Source organism: Onychostoma macrolepis, chromosome 22 (assembly GCF_012432095.1).
Source record: "Onychostoma macrolepis isolate SWU-2019 chromosome 22, ASM1243209v1, whole genome shotgun sequence".
In the NCBI taxonomy this organism is placed as follows: domain Eukaryota; kingdom Metazoa; phylum Chordata; class Actinopteri; order Cypriniformes; family Cyprinidae; genus Onychostoma; species Onychostoma macrolepis.
Genome location: NC_081176.1, coordinates 2776191 through 2798349, shown reverse-complemented (window position 1 = coordinate 2798349; position 22159 = coordinate 2776191). Strand labels below are relative to the sequence as shown.

General features: G+C 35.3%; 2 protein-coding genes across 3 annotated transcripts in view; both read left to right on the top strand.

Annotated features, from left to right (window-relative positions):
- Window positions 1-11963, top strand: part of LOC131529732 (SLAM family member 9-like) — a 34172-nt gene extending 22209 nt beyond the window's left edge. Inside the window, exons 1-6 of one of the 2 annotated variants that reach the window (XM_058759595.1) lie at window positions 8589-8668; window positions 8937-9239; window positions 9540-9842; window positions 10612-10713; window positions 11119-11180; window positions 11715-11963. In XM_058759595.1, coding sequence (XP_058615578.1) covers window positions 8620-8668; window positions 8937-9239; window positions 9540-9842; window positions 10612-10713; window positions 11119-11180; window positions 11715-11762 — 867 coding nt within the window. In that variant the 5' untranslated portion in view covers window positions 8589-8619 and the 3' untranslated portion in view covers window positions 11763-11963. Of the gene's footprint in view, window positions 1-8588; window positions 8669-8936; window positions 9240-9539; window positions 9843-10611; window positions 10714-11118; window positions 11181-11714 lie in introns of those variants that run through there. The other variant, XM_058759596.1, reaches the window with a different exon arrangement.
- Window positions 11964-14924: 2961 nt separating this feature from the next.
- LOC131529733 (natural killer cell receptor 2B4-like) lies at window positions 14925-19487 on the top strand. Its single transcript, XM_058759600.1, has 6 exons — window positions 14925-14995; window positions 15753-16055; window positions 16644-16922; window positions 17050-17172; window positions 17563-17630; window positions 18616-19487. The coding sequence occupies exons 1-6, from the start codon at window positions 14950-14952 to the stop codon at window positions 18655-18657; spliced, it is 861 nt and encodes a 286-aa protein (XP_058615583.1). The 5' UTR covers window positions 14925-14949; the 3' UTR covers window positions 18658-19487.
- The last annotated feature ends 2672 nt before the right edge of the window (window positions 19488-22159 follow it).

Here is a 22159-nt window from a genome sequence, read left to right as displayed (position 1 = left end):
TCACCAGTAATCAAAAAAGCCCATTTCTGACATAGCCTACCCTACGACATTCGATAAGGGAAACGCAAAAATAAAAAATAAAAATTCATATTATCTGTCAGAAACGTTATCAACGCTGTCAAAAACAGTAGCATTTAACACTAGTGCAGAGATCTGTAGAAAAAGTAGGTTACAGAATAAAATGAAATATGCAAACACTATGAAGAAGTATATGCCAAGTCATTCATAGTAGTTAAATTTTCACAAATCATGCTATAAACATTTATAAGAGCACTAGACAAAGTTATCAGCTACACCGCAATGGTTATAAATAAAAACTATAACAGTATTGTTGCATGTATAATAAACAACTGATAAAATTATCCACCACATAACTATAGAAATGTATTAACAAATTTTGATGCAATAAATAGGGTATGATTTAAAAATTAAAATCCCTCCAAAACAGAGAAAACTTCTTTCACAAAAATTTCTGTCTATTTTAAAGTGTTAATAGTGTATAATGAGTTGTATATATATAGGGGTTATTATAGCACAATTCTATAATAAGAGGTTATTATAGCATCCAATCTCCCCCCAACCATCCCCTCATCCGGACCTCACTAATTTTCAAAGCCTGGCTACGGCCATGCTCCCATGACTTTTTGTAAACTATATTTATGACAAAGAACTGCTTAGATGTAGATATTATAACAATCTATCGATAAACACACACCTTGTCCTCTCCTCTGCGCCACCGCAGTCTGTGGATTGAAGAACGCGCAGAAACATGCGGAGGAGCCGAAGTCTGCTGCCGTTTTCATTTGAAATTTAAAGGGAAAGAATCGCAAGATTTTTAGGGGGGCTGAGCAGAAATTTAGGGGTGCTCAGCAAAGCCCTTAACACATATGAACGCATACTTTATAAATGTATCTGCTGTACATTTTAAATATTAGTGAATACTACGGGGCGTCGTTTGTCAAATAAAATGTGTAAGAAACAGTGGTCAAATTAAATTCCTTTGCAGACTGTATAGCAGACAACTCGTTGTTCCCGAGTACGAATTGTTCCAGAATGACCCATCACTACCAAGCGCTATAAATTTGGATGTTCTCAAATGTTTAGCTAAACTACACATTTAGATTTAGGCTAAATATGTTAAATCGGGCAGAATTTAAATGGTGGCGCCAAAACGGGTCTGGTTTATGTTTCTCCTACTCTCAGAAACGTGTCTAAAACTAGTAAGCCGTCTTCCTCTCTCCTCAGCTGCTTAACATTGCAATGGACGTCTTGTCGAGCGTAAAGTGACAGAATTTTAAGTATGACACATTCACAAAAAAACGTTTTAAGTAGCCTACCTATAACACATTCACAAATGGACGTCTTTTCGAGCGTAAATTGACAAAAACTGACACGAAAAAGAGATATAAATGTCTTACCAAGCACGACCAAAACATACAACTTCTACAAAACATCAAAATTCATTTTTACAGCTCTTCGTCAGGGGAAAATTTTATGGAAATGAATTCAATGGAACGAAGAGCTTTTGGTTTTGTTTCTACAAAAACGTGTTCGACTTGCTGCTGCACACAGCTCGTTGGAGATGCGCCTCCCCTCGCCTGCAGTGAGGGTTTTAACTGTGCGTTCACAGCGCCGCCGGCAAGAGCGTCAAGATTCGCTCTGGCCGCCCTGCGAACGACGCTGTAGAAAGATCCGTTGACGCTCTGACGATCGAACGCTTGGTCTTGTATCTAAAGGAGCCGAAAAGGAAACAAGCATGTTGATCTTGTGCAGACTGACCAAAAGTAGGGTATAAGTTAACCTCATGAAATATTTTAATTGTGAAAGTAAGAAATTGATCGATGGAAAGAACTTAATTATAGTTATATGTTTGCTAAAGAGATAAACCAATAAAAGCCATTTGTGTGGTGTGTTTTTTGTGTTCGTGGTTAAGTGCTAGTCTAAATGCAGTTTGTCAAATTGGTGTTGTTTTGAGCAAATGAATTGCATTCCCGCTGAAAAACAAGCGTTCTAGCGTGAAAATGCTTAGGAACTAATGTGGTCGGAACCAATAAGTTTACAGGACTGCGTTCTCTGGACTCCGCTCAAGCGGAGGACTTCTACTTTCCGATTGGTTGCCGCCCAACCGCGTCATAGCTCAGTACCATAAAGTTGACCTGATTTCAACTCTCCTCGACGCTCTCGCCGTCCAAGACGCGCCGCGCCGCTCTCGCCGCTGCTTTTTTTATTTTATTTTTTTTTTATTGCATTTCAAACCATTACAATATTTGAAACTTAACAAGGGGCATACGGACATCACCACAAGTAGATATAAGGGCTACACAAAGCAGCATAATAAAAAAAAAAAAAAAAATGAAAAATTGAAGATTTTTTACAAATACCTTACAACATTTTCAAGAATGTTAAAAGTTTTAGAAGCCTTTGAATTCAAAGGTTTGGACACATTCTTAAACGAAGAGATAAAAGATTTTACATCAGAAGAAAACATTCTAAAGTTAGGTTTACAATGAATAGTTCTGGCTTTATGAAGGTGAAATTTACCCAGAAGACAAAGCAGTAATACAGTATGTTCAAGATTGCTGTCTTTAGAATGAAAATCTGACAGGAAAATGATAGATTCTGTCATTTCTAGCATTTTGTTACAACAGAGAGAAATTAACACGATAACTTCTGACCAAAAAGATTTGGAGAAAGGGCAATGATAAAACAGATGTAGAATAGATTCTTCATCAGTATTACAAAATGAACACAATGAAGATATATTCTCAGAAAACCTGCTTAATAATAAATTAGAAGGGTAGTATCTGTGAACAATTTTGAAATGTAGTTCTTTAATTTTACATGGAATAAAAAATTTGTGAGGAAGGGACCATAAATTATTCAAATCAGAGTCCGGATAACAGATCCTCCATTTAGATTGTGCTTTAGAGGGGCATCCTGGAGTTGAAGAAAGGGCATTTCTGATAAAGACGTTATTGCATTTTTTATCTAATACATAAACTCCATTAAATGCAAGTTTAGGAAAATGGTTATTTACACAGCCATAACCTAAATGTGCTTTAAACAAGGTTTTTAAACTGGCAGGGATACTTTTAATCACTTTATTATAATCTCTCAGTGAGATTGTTGCATCTTTTAAAGACACAAAATCAGGAAAAGAAAGAAGGTCTCCCTGAGCACTAAGTAAATCAGAGACAAAAAAAATATTTTGATTCACCCATTCAATGAAAAAAAGTGATTTGTTACCAGACAAAATATTTTCATTGTTCCAAATAATACATGTGTGCGGCGAGAAATTGTTTAAAAGCAATCTTCCAGGATTCTAGGGCTTGTTTATGGAAATTTGAGAGTTTAATAGGTAATTTACTACATTTAAAGTTACAGGACAATAAAAATTTAAGGCCACCACAACGTTTGAAGATTAGATTAGGGATCCAAAACCAGGGTAACTCATTATTAGATAAACAATTCTTAATCCAGTTAATTTTGAAAGTCTGGCTAATGGTTTTAAAATCTAACGCGTTAAGGCCACCCTCCTTATAATTTCTAACCATAGAATTCCTTTGAACACATTCTGTCTTATTTTTCCAAATAAAGCGGAACAGCAGAGAGTTAACAGATTCTCGCCGCTGCTTGCCGCCGGCTCACATTGAAAATGAATGACTTCCGGCCACTTTGACTAGGCATGCGCACATCACTACAGCGTAATTTTTGTCACACTGTACAAAATAATTACTATTTTTCCATTCTTGTAAGGGTTAGGTTTAGGGTTGGGGTATGTGTAGACGTTAATAAACACAATGTAATAGGTAGGAAATTAAATTTCATCGTTCGTTTCCGGTCGGAGCTGTATCCCTTCTAGTCACAACCGCGACTACACAACCGAGAGAGAGAGAGAGAGAGAGAGAGAGAGAGAGAGAGAGATCGCACTGTCAACGTGTTTGGGAATATTCAGCATAATCGCATGATATCAGAAATAAAGATCAAACATTTTAGAAGAGAACATCACGCTTGTTTTTTATTTATTTTATTTTTTATTGTGAACATTATATATAAAAATAATAATAATGATAATACTAATATTTAATAATAATAATAAGAAGAAGAAGAAGAAGAAGAAAGGAAATTAATTAAATAAAAATATATAATAACGAAACAAATACTGCACGGGTATAAAATTAATCAAAACACATTGCGTTCAAAAGGAAAAGATTAAACAACTTACAAATTTCAACAGTTTTTAAAGCCTTCTTATAAGAAGGCTTTAAAAACTGTTGAAATTTGTAAGTATACTTGTATACAAGAGTTAGAAATAGTCTCAAAGAAATGCAGTATTTCAGCAAGCAATACATAAAACAGTGGCTTCTGACATGAAAATGTAGGCCTACATTTATATATATAAAATTTTGTTAACAAAATAAGGAGATTAAGAAAGAACAATTAGTTTTTTTGAAAATACACTTTTTTTAATTAACAAAACCAAACAAAACATTTTCCCAAAGTAAAGAAAAATCTTTATCAGTATTCTCAATAACAAATAAGTATAGGTTTTTCCACAACAATTTAGGGTAATGGCAGTGCAAAAATAAATGCACTATAGTCTCTTGTGCTGTTTGCAAAAAGAACAGTTTGTATCAATATCTTTTTTATATTTCTTTAAGAAAGTATTATATAAACGACGGATAATTCAAAAGGAAACTTCTTTAATCTAGTATATTTTATCTATTAGTATCTATTAAGTATCTATTTGGAATCAACCAAACTTTCCTCCACGCAATATCAGAGACAAAAGCATTCCAATTAACCGTAACATTTGGAATTGATACAAAATCATTAAGAAATAACTAACGTAGAGGCAGAAAAGCACTGTTTCCCCAGCACTGAAATAGTAGGATCGAGATTGCGAGAGTTTTTTGGCAGACGTCAACATGACATCAGAGCAAGTCGGGCCTAAAACAGTGTTATGGGAAAACTGTAGCCTAATGAATTATGAATTTCTTCTCAATTGTAAAAGAAATCAATGATATTAACCAAGTGTTAACTGAATGGAGTGGATTAAAAAAAGTATAGTGTGGTGGTGTATATTCGGGTGGGATGACATAACGATGAAAATAAGTTGGCTAAATCACATAGGCCTATCTTAAAAAAAAACCACAATCAATAAGTTAAAGAAATTCCTCCTTGTGAATGCATGAATGTGTCATACTTCAAATTCTAGCATTAGCCTACTCTATTGAACAAAACAGCTGAGTTTTGTTCCAAATGTCATGGAGAGCGTGCATTTTTTGAGGAGCATTTGGAATTTACATTTGTCAAGACAAACTTTAAGTTGGTTTGAGAAAGCCGGACCCAGAAAGTTTGAAATGTTTAAAAAGTTTGAAGAGTTTACAGTCTGCAATAGTTTGAATTTTAAAGTAGTTTTAAACGCTTAAAGTTTGAATGTTTTAAAAGGCAATACAGTCTGTCAGAGATGATGATTAGCATGTTACTAGCATGTTGCTAGCATTATTAGCATGCTAGTAGTATGTTTGCTAGCATGATTAGCAAGTTACTATCATGTTGCTAGCATGATTAGCAAGTTACTAGTGTGTTTCTAGTATGATTAACATGTTACTAGCATGTCGCTAGCATGTTTCTAGCATGATTAGCAAGTGACTTGCATGTCGTTAGCATAATTAGCAAGTTACTAGCATGTCGCTAGCATGATTAGCATGTCGAAAAAATGATGAAAACTGTATTGATTAACTTTTTTATCTAGTATAATAAGATGGCCGGTGCGCTTGATGTTTTAGCAAGTTTAGCCCCCCTCCACTTCTAAAGGGACGCAAATAAAGATGAAGTAGGCTACATGACTTACACCAGTGGTTACCAACCCAGGTCCTGAAAAACATGCAACACTGCTCTCAGCTCCCTTTGTTTTTGCCTCATTTGCCTGGATTTTACCTGTGATTGTTTACAGCCTGCCCTGACCCTCTACCTGTTTTCTGACCTTGTATCTGTTTTGCCTTGGCTATACTATTGCTGGTGATCAATCCCTGCCTTTTTGTATTATTGCTTATGTGACGGTCTTGCCTGGGTGGTCTGCTTTCACAATGTAGACAGCATGTCTAAATAGAGTTTCAATGATTCAGTACAAGTATAAACCATTTCCACAGCAATGCTTCGTTAACTCTGCTCTGTTTAATTTAAAACAGTTCTCTTTTTTAATTCTGTCACTTAAATGATTTTTTAACTTTGTGATCTTATAGTGTTTCAGTTGTAGGCTAAATATTAACAGTTTGAATATAGATGATAAACTTTCAATTAATTATAAAATCACAAATCAATGAATGAAGACCCTCAATGAAATACAGAACAATACATTTAAACTCACAGTGACGGGAAACATCCCCACCTAGCGGAGGACTTGAGAAACTCATTTTGAATCAAACAATTAACACATTTAACAACATACCTGCACAATGGAGACAGCTTAGGGTTTCACTTTTTCAGTAAGAGAATAAACCATTTCTACATAAATCTAAGACAACACACAAATTGATTATAATCAGGTATCGTAATATAAACACATTATAACTCAATATTGAGCAACTTCACTTTCAGTGAATTCACAGTCCTCTGCCCTGTTAAACCCAGCCACTTTCCAGTTTTAGACTAGTAATAGTGCCCCTCCTGCCTATTATGAGCAAAGACTTGATTTACACACATTTGATAGCCCCGTTCATTTCAAGCCAATACGTTTATTACACAGTTATGTTATATTATGTTATACAATCATAATAGAAAATACACATTATATTCATATAAATAGATTAGTCTACGTGGATTTTTATTTTTTTATTTATTTTTTTACCATTATTTCTAAGCCTTAACTGGCGCAAAATACATCGCATCACAGATCGCATCAGGTCATCTGTCATGCATCTGCTTGTTTTACACTCTTTGGCCACCAGGTGGTATTGTGAGCAAATGAAGCCTTAAGAAATGAACCCTTTTGTGAACCACTTGGCTGAAAATTTGTGCCCTTCAGGTTACCACCCCAGTGACGGCCACTTGTACCTTAAAACGTACAGTTTTGTATCTTTTTTTTTTTCTGAGAGTGTGGATGCTAACTTTGCTGACTTCGTTATAGTAGCAGCATTTTGTGTAATTAATTGGTGTGTTATTTTTGTTATATTCACCTGTTAATCTGTGTAGTTTATTAATTATTCTCAGGTAAGAATTTATTTTTTCATTTACATACTCTAAAACTGTTTTGTGAGGGGGTCTGCGAGGTTCATAATAGAAAAACAGGAAGAAGCTCTGCACCTACAAACTAAACACAGATCAAACAATGTATGCAAGATGTTTGCCCGCAGTTCAGATCACACTTCAGACTGCAGCAGGTTTCAGTTTGACTCTGTTGAGCCGTTTGTGTCACACCTCAGTATAACTGACAAGGAGAGATTACAATTTTTTTTTTTTTTTTTTTTACCATTTGTAACAATTAAACGATGAGATTTATTTAGAATTTTAAATTGACTAATCTAATTTTGCAATTTTCCACTCTTCTTCTTTAACATATTTAATTGTCTGAAAACTACATTTAATATTCTATATTTGATAGGGGTCATCGGATGCAAAATTCACTTTTCAAGTTGTTTGAACATACATGTGTGTTGGAAGTGTACACATCCATCCTATAATAATAAAAATTCACCCAGTGTTTTTTTTTTGGGTTTTTTTAATCCCTATTTTAAAATCTGCTTTCTCAAATCAGGCTGTTCTGAGAGTCCTGTCAGAACGACGTAGATCTGTACAGGCCTCTCCCACGATAGTTGATTGACAAGACCATCTTACCTTAGACCCGCCCTGAGTGAGCTGAGAGCTGTAAACAGTCCGACTGCCATTGTGTTGACTCCGGTGCAGGGGAAGACAAGATGTCTCAGATTAAGCGATTGAGGTGTTTAGTTGTTGGATGTAATAATGAATATAGCAGTCGTCATTTACTCCTGACATCTGAGCCGCTGAAGACGCAGAGGATTAACTTTACTTTTGCTTTGAAGCGAATGAGCCGATCCCCATCTGCCTAAATGCCTATGTTCGCGCGAATCATTCGTGATCCAGCTTCATCTACAGAAGAAGCAAGTATAAGGTTTTTTATGAATCTGTGCAAATCGCATTTCCTAATAATGTGCTAGTTAGCCAGTTTCGTGGCTAAAGTAAACAGCATAGATATGTATGTCTATGGTAAACAGTACTGCTCCTCACCCCATGGAAGAGAGGGGCAGGGTCAGCAGAGTCATTAGTATTTAAAGCAACATGGACCAAAAAATGGCTTGCTGAAAACAGAGCTGATTTTGACAGGGTAAAAAAAAGTGTTGTATGTTAGTTGTAAGCATGTTATAGGATTTTAATTAAGACCCTAAAGAATCATATAAACTTGTGCAAAATGGACATCTGATGACCCCTTTAGAACCAGTTAAACTCTGAATAAATGCCAGGAGATCATTTATAAATTATATATCATGTGAAAAGAGTGTGTGCATTTGGCACACTAGTGTTAAGATATTGTGGGAGGATTCACACACCACATGAAGAGACTGAAAGTCTCTAGATTTCACTAAACAGCTGAAGAAAATGGTTTGCACGTTTGTTTTGTTCTCTTTGTGCTGCTGGTGTTTGATTGGTAAGTTATAAAATCTTTTTTATGGCTTTATTTATTCCTGTTTCAGAGAAATAAAGCTGCTGTTACTGTTCAAATTAGAAGATTCAAATTATTTTCATTTTCTGTTGCAGATACATTAAATCATTATGATTGTGAGGTATTATTAGTTCTCACAATAATCTGTAGAGAATGAGGTGTCAGTTCACATTTAGATATGAGCTGATTTAAAATACAAAAAGATACAAAAACTGATTTGTAAATCAACAAATTGTTCCTGTTTGTTCATCAGGTGTGTTTGGTGATTCAGTGTCAGTGATGGAAGGAGATTCTGTCACTCTGAACACTGATGTTACTGAAATACATGAAGATGAAGACATACTGTGGAAATTTGGAGCAGAAAAGTCTCTCATAGCTCAAATCAAGAGAGAGAAACAAATCTTCCCTGATGGGAGATTCAGAGACAGACTGAAGCTGAACAGTCAAACTGGATCTCTGACCATCACAAACATCACAACTCAACATGCTGGACGCTATGAAGTAAAGATTAGCGGAGCAAAACGGTCAACTAAAGCATTTAGTGTTTCTGTCTATGGTGAGTAAAAAGCTAATTTGTTCTTGCTTTATTAACACAATATCTATAAGTTAAACTCAATCAACAGCATAATGTTGATACAAAAAAACGATTAATTCATTTCCATTGCAAGTGTCACATTTTTGCAAATGGATTTTTTTTTTCTTCTGGTGATCATTATACAGTAAATGATGCTTAAATGCTAAACTGAGTTTAACTTGTACTGAACCTCTAAAATATCTTTAACTCCTTAGATATTGAAACGTTTAATCATTTTATAGTTTGAGTTGATGGAAACACTCACTGACTCATGTTTTCCAGCTCGTCTGTCCACTCCTAACATTACCAGAGATTCTTCACAAAATCTTTCAACATTATCATCTTCATCACAGCAGAATTGTTCATTGTTGTGTTCAGTGGTGAATGTGAGTCATGTGACTCTCTCCTGGTACAAAGGAAACAGTTTATTGTCCAGCATCAGTGTGTCTGATCTCAGCATCAGTCTCTCTCTACCTCTGGAGGTGGAATATCAGGATAACAACACCTACAGCTGTGTGCTCAACAATCCCATCAGCAACCAGACCACACATCTCAATATCACTCAGATCTGTCGTATTCGCTCAGGTACAATAGTGGTGATTATTAATTAAACCGATCTCTGCTTTTAACATTAAAATATACAATCATTAAAGGGATAGTTCACCCAAGAATAAAAAAAAATAGCCTATGATTTACTCACCCTCAAGCCATCCTAGGTGTATGTGACTTTCTTCTTTCAGATGTATTCAGTTGGAGTTATATTAAAAAAGTCCTTGCTCTTCCAAGCTTTATAATGACAGTGAATGGTGGTCGAGATTTTTAAGTTAAATAAAGTACATCCATCCATCGTAAATAGTACTCTACGTGGCTCTGGGGGTTAATAAAGGCCTTCTGAATCAATGTGTTTGTGTAAGAAAAATATCCATTTTTGAAACTTTATAAACTGTATAGCTTCCACTAACTGCCATACGTGTGTTCACGAGTGTGTGGCATTCAGCGGATGATGTAAGTGTTTCATAAACTCTGGTGAGAATATATTAATCTCACAAGAACCAAGTTTTGTTTACAGCTAAGGAAAACCAGTCTCCTCTTGACTTATGTCGAAATCCTCCAACATTTTTCTTTACAAATCCTCATTTTGTACTTATAATTTGTGACCGGTGTTTTGCTTTGCTCTCTCCTCTGTGTTTCCACAATCATCACTTCTCACTGGAGCTTACGCTACACCTATGGCTTGTCAACACGTTGGCTTGAGAATGAGTAAATCATGGGGTAATCTTCATTTTTGAGAGAACTATCCCTTCAAGATCTCAGTCTTGAGGTCAGATTAACAGACTCATTTTGTCCATTACAGATCAGAGCCTACCCTTGTTTTACATTTTGCTGATTTCTGCTGCTGGATCTCTGTTGATTGTTGCTGCAGTCGTGATGTGCTGCAGGAAATGTAGAAAAACAGGTCAGGGATTCAATTATTACAATTACTAAATACAAACATACAAATAATGCATTTGAAACATATACATACACATACACACACGTTTGTTTTTGTGAAAAGTGGGGACATCCCATAGGAGTAATGGTTTTTTATACTGACCTCTGTGATTGCCAACAAGGGTTTTGCAAAGGGGTCAAATACTTATTTGACTCATTAAAATGCAAATCAATTTAAACTTTTTTGAAATGCGTTTTTCTGGATTTTTGTTGGTGTCATTCTGTCTCTCACTGTTCAAATAAACCTACCATTGAAATTATAGACTGATCATTTATTTGTCGGTGGGCAAACGTACAAAAATATTTTTTTCCCCCCACTGTATATCAAGCTTTGTTGTTTTAACATATCTGTGTATTATTGTTAATGCAGTCGACACCCAGGAGGAAGACAGAATGGATGCAGCATTGTGTGAACCAACAACAAGAAAAACGGTAAGATCATTACTGACTGTGTTGCAGTTAGTGTGACTGAAGTTAGTGTGACAGCATTAGATGGTCAGTGAACAGATCTGGGTGACCTGTGGGGAGCAGATCAAAAGATGCAGCAATCTGATATCTGCCAGCTGTCCACATTCACCCGGTCAAGTGATTACTGAGCAGGAAGCCAACGTTACGTAGTAGTGATGCCACACCTCACACGGATTTATTGGCTAGGAAGAACCGTCAATCTAGAAAAAGGGGCCCAATGGAGACATTAAACCCTAAACCCAGTGAATGAGTGTGACGTTTGGATTTGGATGTGAGAATTTGAAACGAGAATTTGAGAGAGCAAAACGGGACAAAATGGCTGGTTGGAGCTAAACTGCAGGATACTGGCCCTTCAGGAGCAGGATTGGACATCCCTGTCATAGCAGTTAAAGAAGAAGAGGGAAAAAAATAGATTCAGCTTTGCACTTTTATAAATGTCTGCAAGTAATTTTCTGTCATATTCACCAGGTTCTTGATTGTGTTTGTGTTTCCTTGCAGAAATCAAAGACGGATACTGTGTATGAAAATTTCCCCAAAAAACAATGATCAAATACCATATCTAGAACTGATATTAGAGTTCATACGACAATACCTCACACACACCTTCTGGTTTTGTTCACATTTATTCCCTGCCATGTCTCTGTGTTTTTTTTTTTTTTTTTTCACTATTTATATCACAAAAAAATACTCATAAAAAAATGTACATAACTATAAACGTTGATCCCACCCTTCGGTGCTCTTTTGTCTGTCAGTTACTGCTTTTGTTTTATTCTTTGTAGGAAATTTTACTGAATATCGAGTGCATTGCACAGTGTTTACAAAATCACACACACTCTGTTGGACATTTTCGAATTCAGCACAAGCACGTCATCGCTATCTAGTGTCCAAAGCAGAAAACACCAATTCTCTAATAATACACTGACAGAGAGCGCTATAAAAACATGCTGCTGTTCTCATAGAGGAACCACTAAAGACCCAATAATGACAATGTACCTGATCATTGCACGGCACACACTAAATCTTTTTAAATCCGCTTGAATAAATAAGAACATCACCGTCACAATGATAAGTTGACATAGCCATCCATAAAAGTCAAGTCAAATTTAGGCTATTTATATTTATTTATATTATAGGCTATATATACTTTTTACAAAACACAATGTTTCAAAGCAACTTTACAGAAAATCAAGATGTTAAATTTTATACCTTTATGCTCTGTAGTCACATTTAGCAGATTAAACTGCCCCATCCAACACCGAAAGCACCTACAATGGTCATGTGAGTGTCAGAAGTGGACTGGAAGTTTGCCTGGTTTAACAAATGGTGTTTCCTGATGACAGTGGCCTCTTTCAGCAGAATAATGCACCCTGCCACACTGCAAAAACTGTTTAGGAATGGTTTGAGGGACATGGTTAAGAGTTCCTCCAAATTCCCCGGATCTCAAGCTGGACCAATCAATCCATGGAGGCCCTATCTCGCAACTTGCAGGACCTACAGGATCTGTTGTTAATATCTTGGTGCCAAAGACCACAGGACACGTTCAGATGTCTTGTGGAGCCCAAGCTGCAAGTTTAATGCATTAGAGCTGTGTTGGCAGCACAAGGGAAACAAGAAGATATAGGCAGGTGGTTTTAATGTTGATCAGCGTATTCCTGCTATAAGGACATGAAGCTGTAAAAGACGGACAGTTATTATCACTAGAGATTGACTGACAATTGATTTTACCAATATTTTTTACTCATATTTCATCACTTTCATGATTTTGAGTGGCACCATCTGTTGCATTACAGCACTATGCAACAGGAAACATTAATGTACATTAATTCATTAATGTACATTAATGAAAAGGCTAGTTTTACACTTTTTCATGTTAATAACATTAGTTATTTATAGATCATGTATGGGATACAACAAATATATACACAACAGTAAAGTATGTAAATATGTAAGCCTCAATATAAGCAAATAGGTAAAAAAAATGGTGAAAAGGTGCAAAAATGCTCCCTTACACCATAAGAGTGAAAATTGTTTCGGTCACAACATGACTCTCTTCAGTGCCTACTCATCAAGATAAATAATACAAACTAACAGCAGAAGAACATCTTTGATTTAAACATTCACTCATCAGACAAACCTACATGAGTCTCATAGATGTTCTTGTGCATCTTAAAAAAAAAAAAAACATCACACAAACCACATCCTGATTCATTTATACCCTCCTTTTTATGCACACACAACCAAACAGTGTTCACAATATTTCCTGAACAAAGTGGAGAGAATTAATTTAATGCTATTACATGTTTTTGTTCAAAATATTGCATACATTTGGATCCCCCAGGATTATGTGAATATATGTGACCCTGGACTACAAAACCAGTCTTAAGTCTCTGGGGTATATTAGTAGCAATATCCAAAAATACATTGTATGGGTCAAAATTATTGATTTTTCTTTTATGCCAAAAATCATTAGGATATTAAGTAAAGATCATGTTCCATGAAGATATTTTGTAAATTTCCTACTGTAAATATATCAAAACTTAATTTTTGATTAGTAATGTGCATTACTAAGAACTTCATTTGGACAACTTTAAAGGCGATTTTCTCAATATTTTGATGTTTTTGCACCCTCAGATTCCAGATTTTCAGTATATAGTTGTATAGTTGTATCTCGACCAAATATTGTCAAATCCTAACAAACATACACCAATGGAAAGCTTATTTATTCAGCTTTCAGATGACGTATAAATCTCAATTTTGAAAAATTGACCATTATGACTGGTTTTGTGGTCCAGGGTCACATATCAGTGTCATTAGCATCCGTTTAGCAGATACACTCATCTCAGTTCGGCCCATTTCTGAGATTTGGCCAAATCTGGACTATAGTAAATAAGCCAGCCTGCTGGAAACTTACTAAAACCTTAAGAAAATAGCAATAATAACTAGAATAAAACACAGTAACAAGTCAGTGGAATGGTGAAAAGTTTGACATTAACTATATATTTTGGGCAGTGGATGGAAAATTCAAAAAGTGATTCTAAACTTGTTAATATGATTATTTAGTTGTTATTGTTTCTCTGCCTCTGTGTCAGACACAGTTTCTCAAGTTTGTTTGTTTCTGTAGATTAAAGGGTCTTAAAACGCTTCTCACAGTGGCAGGACAGGAAGACACTCTTCACCTACAAACTAAACACACATGCTCTGAATGTCCACTGCCACTCTCACCTACATGATGTTTGTCCAACAACAGATCAAAACGCATTTCTATAGAAATCTGACCGCAGCAGGTTTCAGTTTGACTCAGATGAACGTTGGTAAACTGGTACCATGAGATCATACACGGTTTTAACTTACATTGTTTTTTTTCCATACACAAAAATTAAAAACTGAATAAATATATTCAACATTTTTAAAATCATGATGGTTATGTTCTATTTCGCCATGAAATGTAGTTCATCCACAAATTACACACAATTTATATACTTTTAGCCAACCCAGTCACATATTTACACATAATTACCTTACAAAAAGTAGGCTCAGTGATAGAAATAAAGACTATTTTAACCCATTAAGAACAGTTAAAGTCGTATTTAGGGTCAGATGAACTATAACATTATATCATATGCAAATGCAGTGTGTAAACTAGGAGGGTCAAACTCTGTCAGAGGAGGATTCACATCAGGTTGAGTATTTTCAGCGGAGTCTTATTAGATCAGACACCGAACAGCTGAAGAAAATGTTTCATATGTTTATTTTATGTTTCTGCTGGTGTCACCTGATTGGTAAGTTATAACAACATTTTTATGGCTTTGTTTAGATTAATTATTTTTGCGACATTTACTTACTTACGTTCTGAATTTTAAATCAAAATTTCCAGGCCTGGAAAAGTAATGAAAATACAAAAAATGTTCAAACTCATTGACATTAAGGGAAACTGCTATAGAACTGCAGGTAATGCCAACATCTCTGGCTCAGAAAGATGAAACCTCCACAGAACTGCTTTCAACCCTCATGTCTTTTTTTTTTTTTTTTAGAAATGATGCCTAAAACTTTGTAAATATCTTAATTCGTAGAATTTGTGGAATTACAAATATAAATTGATTGGTACAAGTCATGAATGACTATTAAAAGAAAAGAAAAGAAAGTTATTTGGGCATATGTGGAAACCAAGAGTGAGCCAGTGTGTTTTATCTAATAATCTTTAATATAAAAAGGGTGTTGAAAATATCAGGCAGAATAAGCTGCAGTATTTAAAACGTTTAAAATGAATTATGTCCTTTACATATTGATTTTGCTGTACAGCAGTTAACATTCAAACGTATTAAAGATTTAATCTTTACCATTCACCATTAAATATTTAAATGTTTGGTTGACACACATCTGTCTGTTTGTATATCGCACCTTACATTTGCTTTTGTGTTTCTATACTGCTGTTCTGGATGTTCTTCAGTTCACATTTAAAAGTTACAAACTGCAAATGAATTCGTCTTTTTTAACCATTAAGAGTCTTAATCTGTAAAACCTCTTCACATTCTCCAGGTGTGTTTGGCGAGTCATTATCAGTGATGGAAGGAGATTCTGTGCTTCTACACAATAATGTAACTGCAATACATGAAGACGACGACATACTGTGGAAATTTGGAGCTGAAAACTCTCTGATAGCTCAAATCAACAAAGAGAACCAAATCTTCCCTGACGGGAGATTCAGAGACAGACTGAAGCTGGACAGACAGACTGGATCTCTGACCATCACAAACATCACAACTGAACATGCTGGACGTTATGAACTAGAGATAAGTGGAAAAAAACTGTCAACAAAAACATTCAGTGTTTCTGTCTATGGTGAGTAGAGATAATTTATTGTTAAGTTTAAAAAAAGAAAACACTCACATTAACTTTTCTGTTAAAACTTGTACATTATTGAGTAAAGTGGTTTAAACCACCATTTTTACAGTCATTTTAGGGTTTAACAGCATTGTGTTATGGCAATGATACTGTAAAATTGGATTTAACTTTACACATTAAATTAAGTGAATTTGTTTTTTCAATGAAACTCATGTTAACAGTCATATTGTTAACGTCTTGAGAATTATCTACTGAAAGAGTATAGATTAACATTTGCAGATCAGCCTCATTCACTTCCTTTGTACGTGCCTTACTGTAACCAATGTTTTAAATAAATAAATAGAAAGATATAATCAACAAAATATCAACATTATTTCACAACTGCTGTTGATTGAGCTTAACTTGTAGCGAACCCAGATCATACTTTTAACTACCTGCTGACTGAAATGTGTAATCATTACAAAGTTTGAGATGAAAGAAACACTCAGTGACCATCAACACACTACAGCGTAAAAAAAAGAAAAAAAAAGAAAAAGACTTATGTTTACATTTATCTACATTACTGCTTGTTCTCCTATTTTTCAGCCCATCTGCCCATTCTTAACATTACCAGAGATTTTTCACAAAATTCATCATCAGACTCTAAATGTATGCTGCTGTGTTCAGTGGTGAATGTGGGTCATGTGACTCTCTCCTGGTACAAAGGAAACAGTTTATTGTCCAGCATCAGTGTGTCTGATCTCAGCATCAGTCTCTCTCTACCTCTGGAGGTGGAATATCAGGATAAAAACACCTACAGCTGTGTGCTCAACAATCCCATCAGCAACCAGGCCACACATCTGGACATCAGTCAACACTGTCCAGGTATGATAGTGGTGAATATTAGTGATTGTTTATTGACTTTGACAAAAATAAATACTAATTATTGACTATTGACAAGATCATAGTCTTGTTTGAGGTCAGACTGACAGATTCATTTTGTTAATTTCAGATCAGGGTCAATCTTCATTTAACATCGTGTTGATCTCTGCTGCTGCTGCTGGATCTCTGTTGATTGTAGCTGCAGTCGTGATGTGCTGCATCCGCAAGAAATGTAGAAAAATTGACCAAGAAGGCAAGTATTACCTGGTGCTTTTAAAAATTATTATAAAAAAATATCCTTTGAATATTTTAATTGGTAACTCGCCGTACTATTTAAGCACAGTTATTCTCACAATCTGAGTAATAGTAAGCACCTTTTTATGTCAGGAAAGCAGAATAATGTTTGCAGTTATTGGGTCAAAAGTGAATAGTGATGTTTCACTTTTTGGACTTCAATGAAATTTATGAGCAAAGACCGTACATAACCTTAATTGCATATTTTTTATGTGAAAACGGTGATAATGTCAAAGTGGAAGAAAACAAATTGTGTTAATTGTGTGGTTAATTGTGTGCATTGAGGGCGTTGATAATACTTTTATTTTAAAGATGATGTTGTTTTAATGTATCTGTATCACTGAAACAGTCGAGACTCATGAAGAAGAGATCACTTACGCTGAGCCGACGTTCCACAAAAGAAAAGCACAGAAATCGGTAAGTTTATAAGATTTAACTTTCAAATAACTGTTAAAAATCTTGAATCAGTAGTTTAATCTTTAAAAATCTTATGTAAGCAGTATCCAATGTAATATAATTTGTTTTTGCATGTTTAAATGTAGTAATTCCTGAGCAATATATGATATGTCAAAGAAAACCCCGAAGGAGCTTAATCACTGATGTCATATAACACTGCTATTGCTTGTTTCAAGGCTAGATTTCATGTGAAATTATTAATGTAATTAAGTCAGATTGTCACGTTAAGTCATGCCTTAAAAATGGGTCACAGGTTTGTTTAAAGAGGGTCACACTGCTGTTTTCATTTATGTGTTTACAACCCTACATAAATAAATAAATAGAAACCCTCATAGAAATTGTAATGGTTTTGCTAGAAATGTATTGGTTTTATTGGAAACTATGGACAATGGTCCCTGTGGGTCTGTACTGATGATTTGTTGCATGTTTAAACCACTAAATCCCAAAACACACTACTGTACAGGGTTGCCAGGTCAACAAAACCAGCCCAAAGGCCAATCAAGAATACCCCCAAAACAAGTAACCCAGTTTTATCATTGGTAGTATGTAAAATATTTCAATACATACATTTTATTATATAATAAGTTTATAAGAACAGTTTATAAGAAGCCACATTCCATGGAAAAACGGTGAATTTGGCAACCCTGCTACTGGAAAACATTAGGTGATGGTTTTAACAGCTGATGTATTGTAATGTTTGTAGAGTGAAAGCATTAGAAATTCTGTGATGTTTCTACTGTTTGTTTCTTACCAGGGAAAGCTGTCCTATTCAGCTTGCATCATCTTAAAATATTTTTTCGCATATACTGTATATAGTTAGGCCAATGCAATTCAGATTTTTTTTTTTCCCTAAAAAAAAAATGTAACAATTTTGCTACTATGTTGTGTCATTGACATTTGACACAGATGAAGTATATATTAAATCTTATATGATGTGTTTTTACAGGAAGATGATGTGGAATATGCACCCATCCGCATGAGAAGATGATCAAACTTGAATACTTTCTGAGTTCCAGGCTGAGTTTTGGGAATGGTGAGCATCACCACGTGGCACTAATTCTGTCAAAACATTTGTACACAGTCACAGATGATACTTTAATATGATATTTAGTTTGTCTCATCTAACTGTACAGAGATGTGGTTTGATCTGATGGGTGGACAAACCGGTTCTGCACATGCTATTACTGGATGTTTGTGGTTGATGTCAGTTTGTGTGTGTTTGTCTTGATGTGTCAGTAGCGTGTGGCTGAAAGGTGTTTTTCCATTCCTGCTCATATGATGCTCACGTCTGACTTCTGCTCTACACAAAACAGCTTCACTACAAAATACTGAACCCATCAATGATCTCCGACAGATAAATAATCCAACATCTGAGTAAAAATATCATATACAGTACTATGTATTTGTGAAGAATGAAGATATGTATTAAAGGGCATTAAACCTAGCCCTTTTTAAAAAACATTTTGCTTTACTTTTAAATTTCCCCAAGTATCTGGAAAATAATGCTATTTTATCACCATGTCAATCTGGATTTAGGCGTGATTATTCAACAACTACGATACTTGAAATCTTACAGGTGTTCAACAGAGTCTAAATAAACACAGAACAATTTAGATATAATATTATGTACAATTTTTGACCTTAAGTTAAGACGTTTAAATGCGGATGCTTTAAAAAGGTTGTCCTCTATTGGTTGGCTCTTTTGACATTTTCCCACGGATGTTTTTGTGTGTTATGTAGAAGAGTGTTGTTCTATTCAGGATGTATTATTATTTTTGTTTAGTTTATTGTTTTTCTCAATTACTGGATCAACTATGCCCATTTATAGAGTAATCAGTGAGAAGAGTCAAATAAATAAAAACTTATTCGAAAGTGTACAAACTCAACTTTTTTAAGGTTCTCTTGAGAAAAGTTAAACCCCAAAGTATGAATTATTAAAGTAAGCATATTGCATGTAGTTAAAAGCAAGCAAATAAATAAATACATACATAAATAAACAAACTTAAGGCAACTTCATGAGGAAATGGTGAAGATTTGCATCTGCTCCAGCTCTGCAACTGCCATCTGAACAAGGGAGCAAACCACAAGAGGGGTAATATACATCCTAATGGGGAAGAAAGGTGATTTTAGTGACTTTGAACGTGAAATGGTTGTTGGTGCTAGACGGGCTGGTATGAGTATTTCAGAAACCGCTGATCTACTGGGATTTTCATACACGACCATAGGTTTTACAGAGAAGACTGAGACCCATCAGACCAAGCTAAATTTTTCCAATCTCTGCTTCAACATTCAGATAGTATGGTCAGGATTTGGCATAAACAACATGAAAGCATGGATCTATCCTGCCTTGTATCAAAGGTGTAACGGTGAGGAGAATATTTTCTTGGCACAATTTGGGCACCTTAGCACCAACTGAGCATTGTTTAAATGCCACATCTTACCTGAGTTGTGTTGACTAGGTCCATCCCTTTATGACCACAGTATAGTTGTGTGATGGCTCCTTTTAGCAGGATAACTTAAAGGGATAGTTCACCCAAAAATGAAAATTCTCTGTCATTTACTCACCCTCAAGTAGTTCCAAACCTGTATTCTTTGTTCTGCTGAACACAAATGAAGATATTTTGAAGAAAGTTTGTAACCAGGCTGTTTTGGGGCACCATTGACTTCCATAATAGGAAAAAAATATATACTATGGAAGTCAATGGTGCCCCAGAACTGCTCTGTTTCCCACATTCATCAGAATATCTTCCTTAGTGTTCAACAGACCAAAGACATTCATACAGTTTTGGAACTACTTGAGGATGAGTAAATGATGACAGCATTTTCGTTTTTGGGTGAACTATCCCTTTAACATGTCACAAAACTCCAATCATCTCAAACTGGTTTCTTGAACATTACAACGAGATCACAATAGTCAAATGGCCTCCAGTCACCAGATCTCAATCCAATACATCATGAGCGATTGGTACTTTCGAAGCACTGCTTCATGAAACTTCAAAACTTTTGTAAATCATTTGTTTCAAACAAGTGGTTTGGAGCATGTATCAAACTGCCAAAGTCACATGTTTTCAATAAACAAGGCTTAATCAAGTCACAAGAGTTTCGAAATGTCAGGGATTCTCCGGTTGGTGGTTGATCTTTATGTAAACCTCACTGATAGCCACTGATACCACATTAGCAGTTTTGCTGTAGTAACAATCTCTATAATAACTAAAAACTAAATGTAATAACACTCCTAATATTCTAATAAGAACAGCATCTCACATGGTGTGCCCTTGATATAATCTACACCAGGGTGCCCAATCCTGCTCCTGACTGTTCTGCAAAGTTCAGCTCCAACTCTAATCAAACACACCTGAAGCAACTAATTAAGGTCTTTAGATCACTTGAAAATTAAAGGCAGGTGTGGTTGATTAGAGTTGGAGCTGGACTTTGCAGGACAGTCGATCGCCAGGAGCAGGATTGGGCACCCCTGGGGCCTGTACCATGATGGTAGATGAACAAATTCAGAGTTACAGGATTAGTTTCAAGTTGACAAAACCAGACCACCCCAATCCAGCTTTGTTGGCACCATGATGCTGATCATCAACTGTCTTTGTTAACTCAGGCTTTGATCCTGAGTTTATGGAGCACATGCACATGAATGTGTGATATCACTGGTGATCAGCTAATCACGAGCCTTGGTTAAAGGTTTTGCTAAATGTTAAGAGATTGAAGGATATGATGAATTTAAATGCATTTACAGTGAAAAAAGTACTTGTTCATGAAAGAGGACAAATAAAAGAAATTATCTTGCTTTATCAGTGCAGTCACAAGTGAAACTTGTTAAATTAGTTTATATAGTTGGAAATATACAGCGATAGAGACTCGAACATGTAAGGTCATGTAGTCATTTTTAAAGCATTATCTATCGATTCTACAACTTATTTATATTACATACGATCTGTATATAGTAACATTCATTTAAAATAAATGACTTATAATAACTGTTAAACTAAAATTGCTTGTGTGTGGATTAATATAATATAAATAATATAATTATATAAATCATATAAAATAACTAAATTTTTGGTTTTGGCCAGACCTTTAATTTGGAGCAAGAGAAACTGGGGGAGTGTCAGACATGTGTCACTTTGCTCACATCTGATTGGTCCAATTTCAGTTTGAGATCTCTAACGCAGAACATAAGCTGCCCCGGAGCAGGTTAGCTGTGCAGTGTAAGTTACTATGGCAATGAACGCAGCTAAAAGCCAAGCCACTTTCATGGCACCTAAAACCCAGGATTGGTGCAAATTTAACTGAAACTTACCTGGCTAGCCAGCTAATCCAGCTTCATGGTACAGGCCCCTTATCTACACAGTGTATTTGTGTACTACAAGCAGTATGCAAACCGTAGTACGAGCGCCATCTAGTGTTGATTTACTATTTTTGATGATTTACTAATTTATCTATACTATTTAAAAAGCTTTAAAAATTAGTTGGTTAGGTGC

Coding starts and splice junctions, on each gene's coding strand:
- LOC131529733 (XM_058759600.1), top strand. CDS start 14,950: ATGTTTCATATGTTTATTTTATGTTTCTGCTGGTGTCACCTGATTG. Junction 14,996..15,752: donor CTGCTGGTGTCACCTGATTG/GTAAGTTATAAC, acceptor CACATTCTCCAG/GTGTGTTTGGCGAGTCATTA. Junction 16,056..16,643: donor ATTCAGTGTTTCTGTCTATG/GTGAGTAGAGAT, acceptor CCTATTTTTCAG/CCCATCTGCCCATTCTTAAC.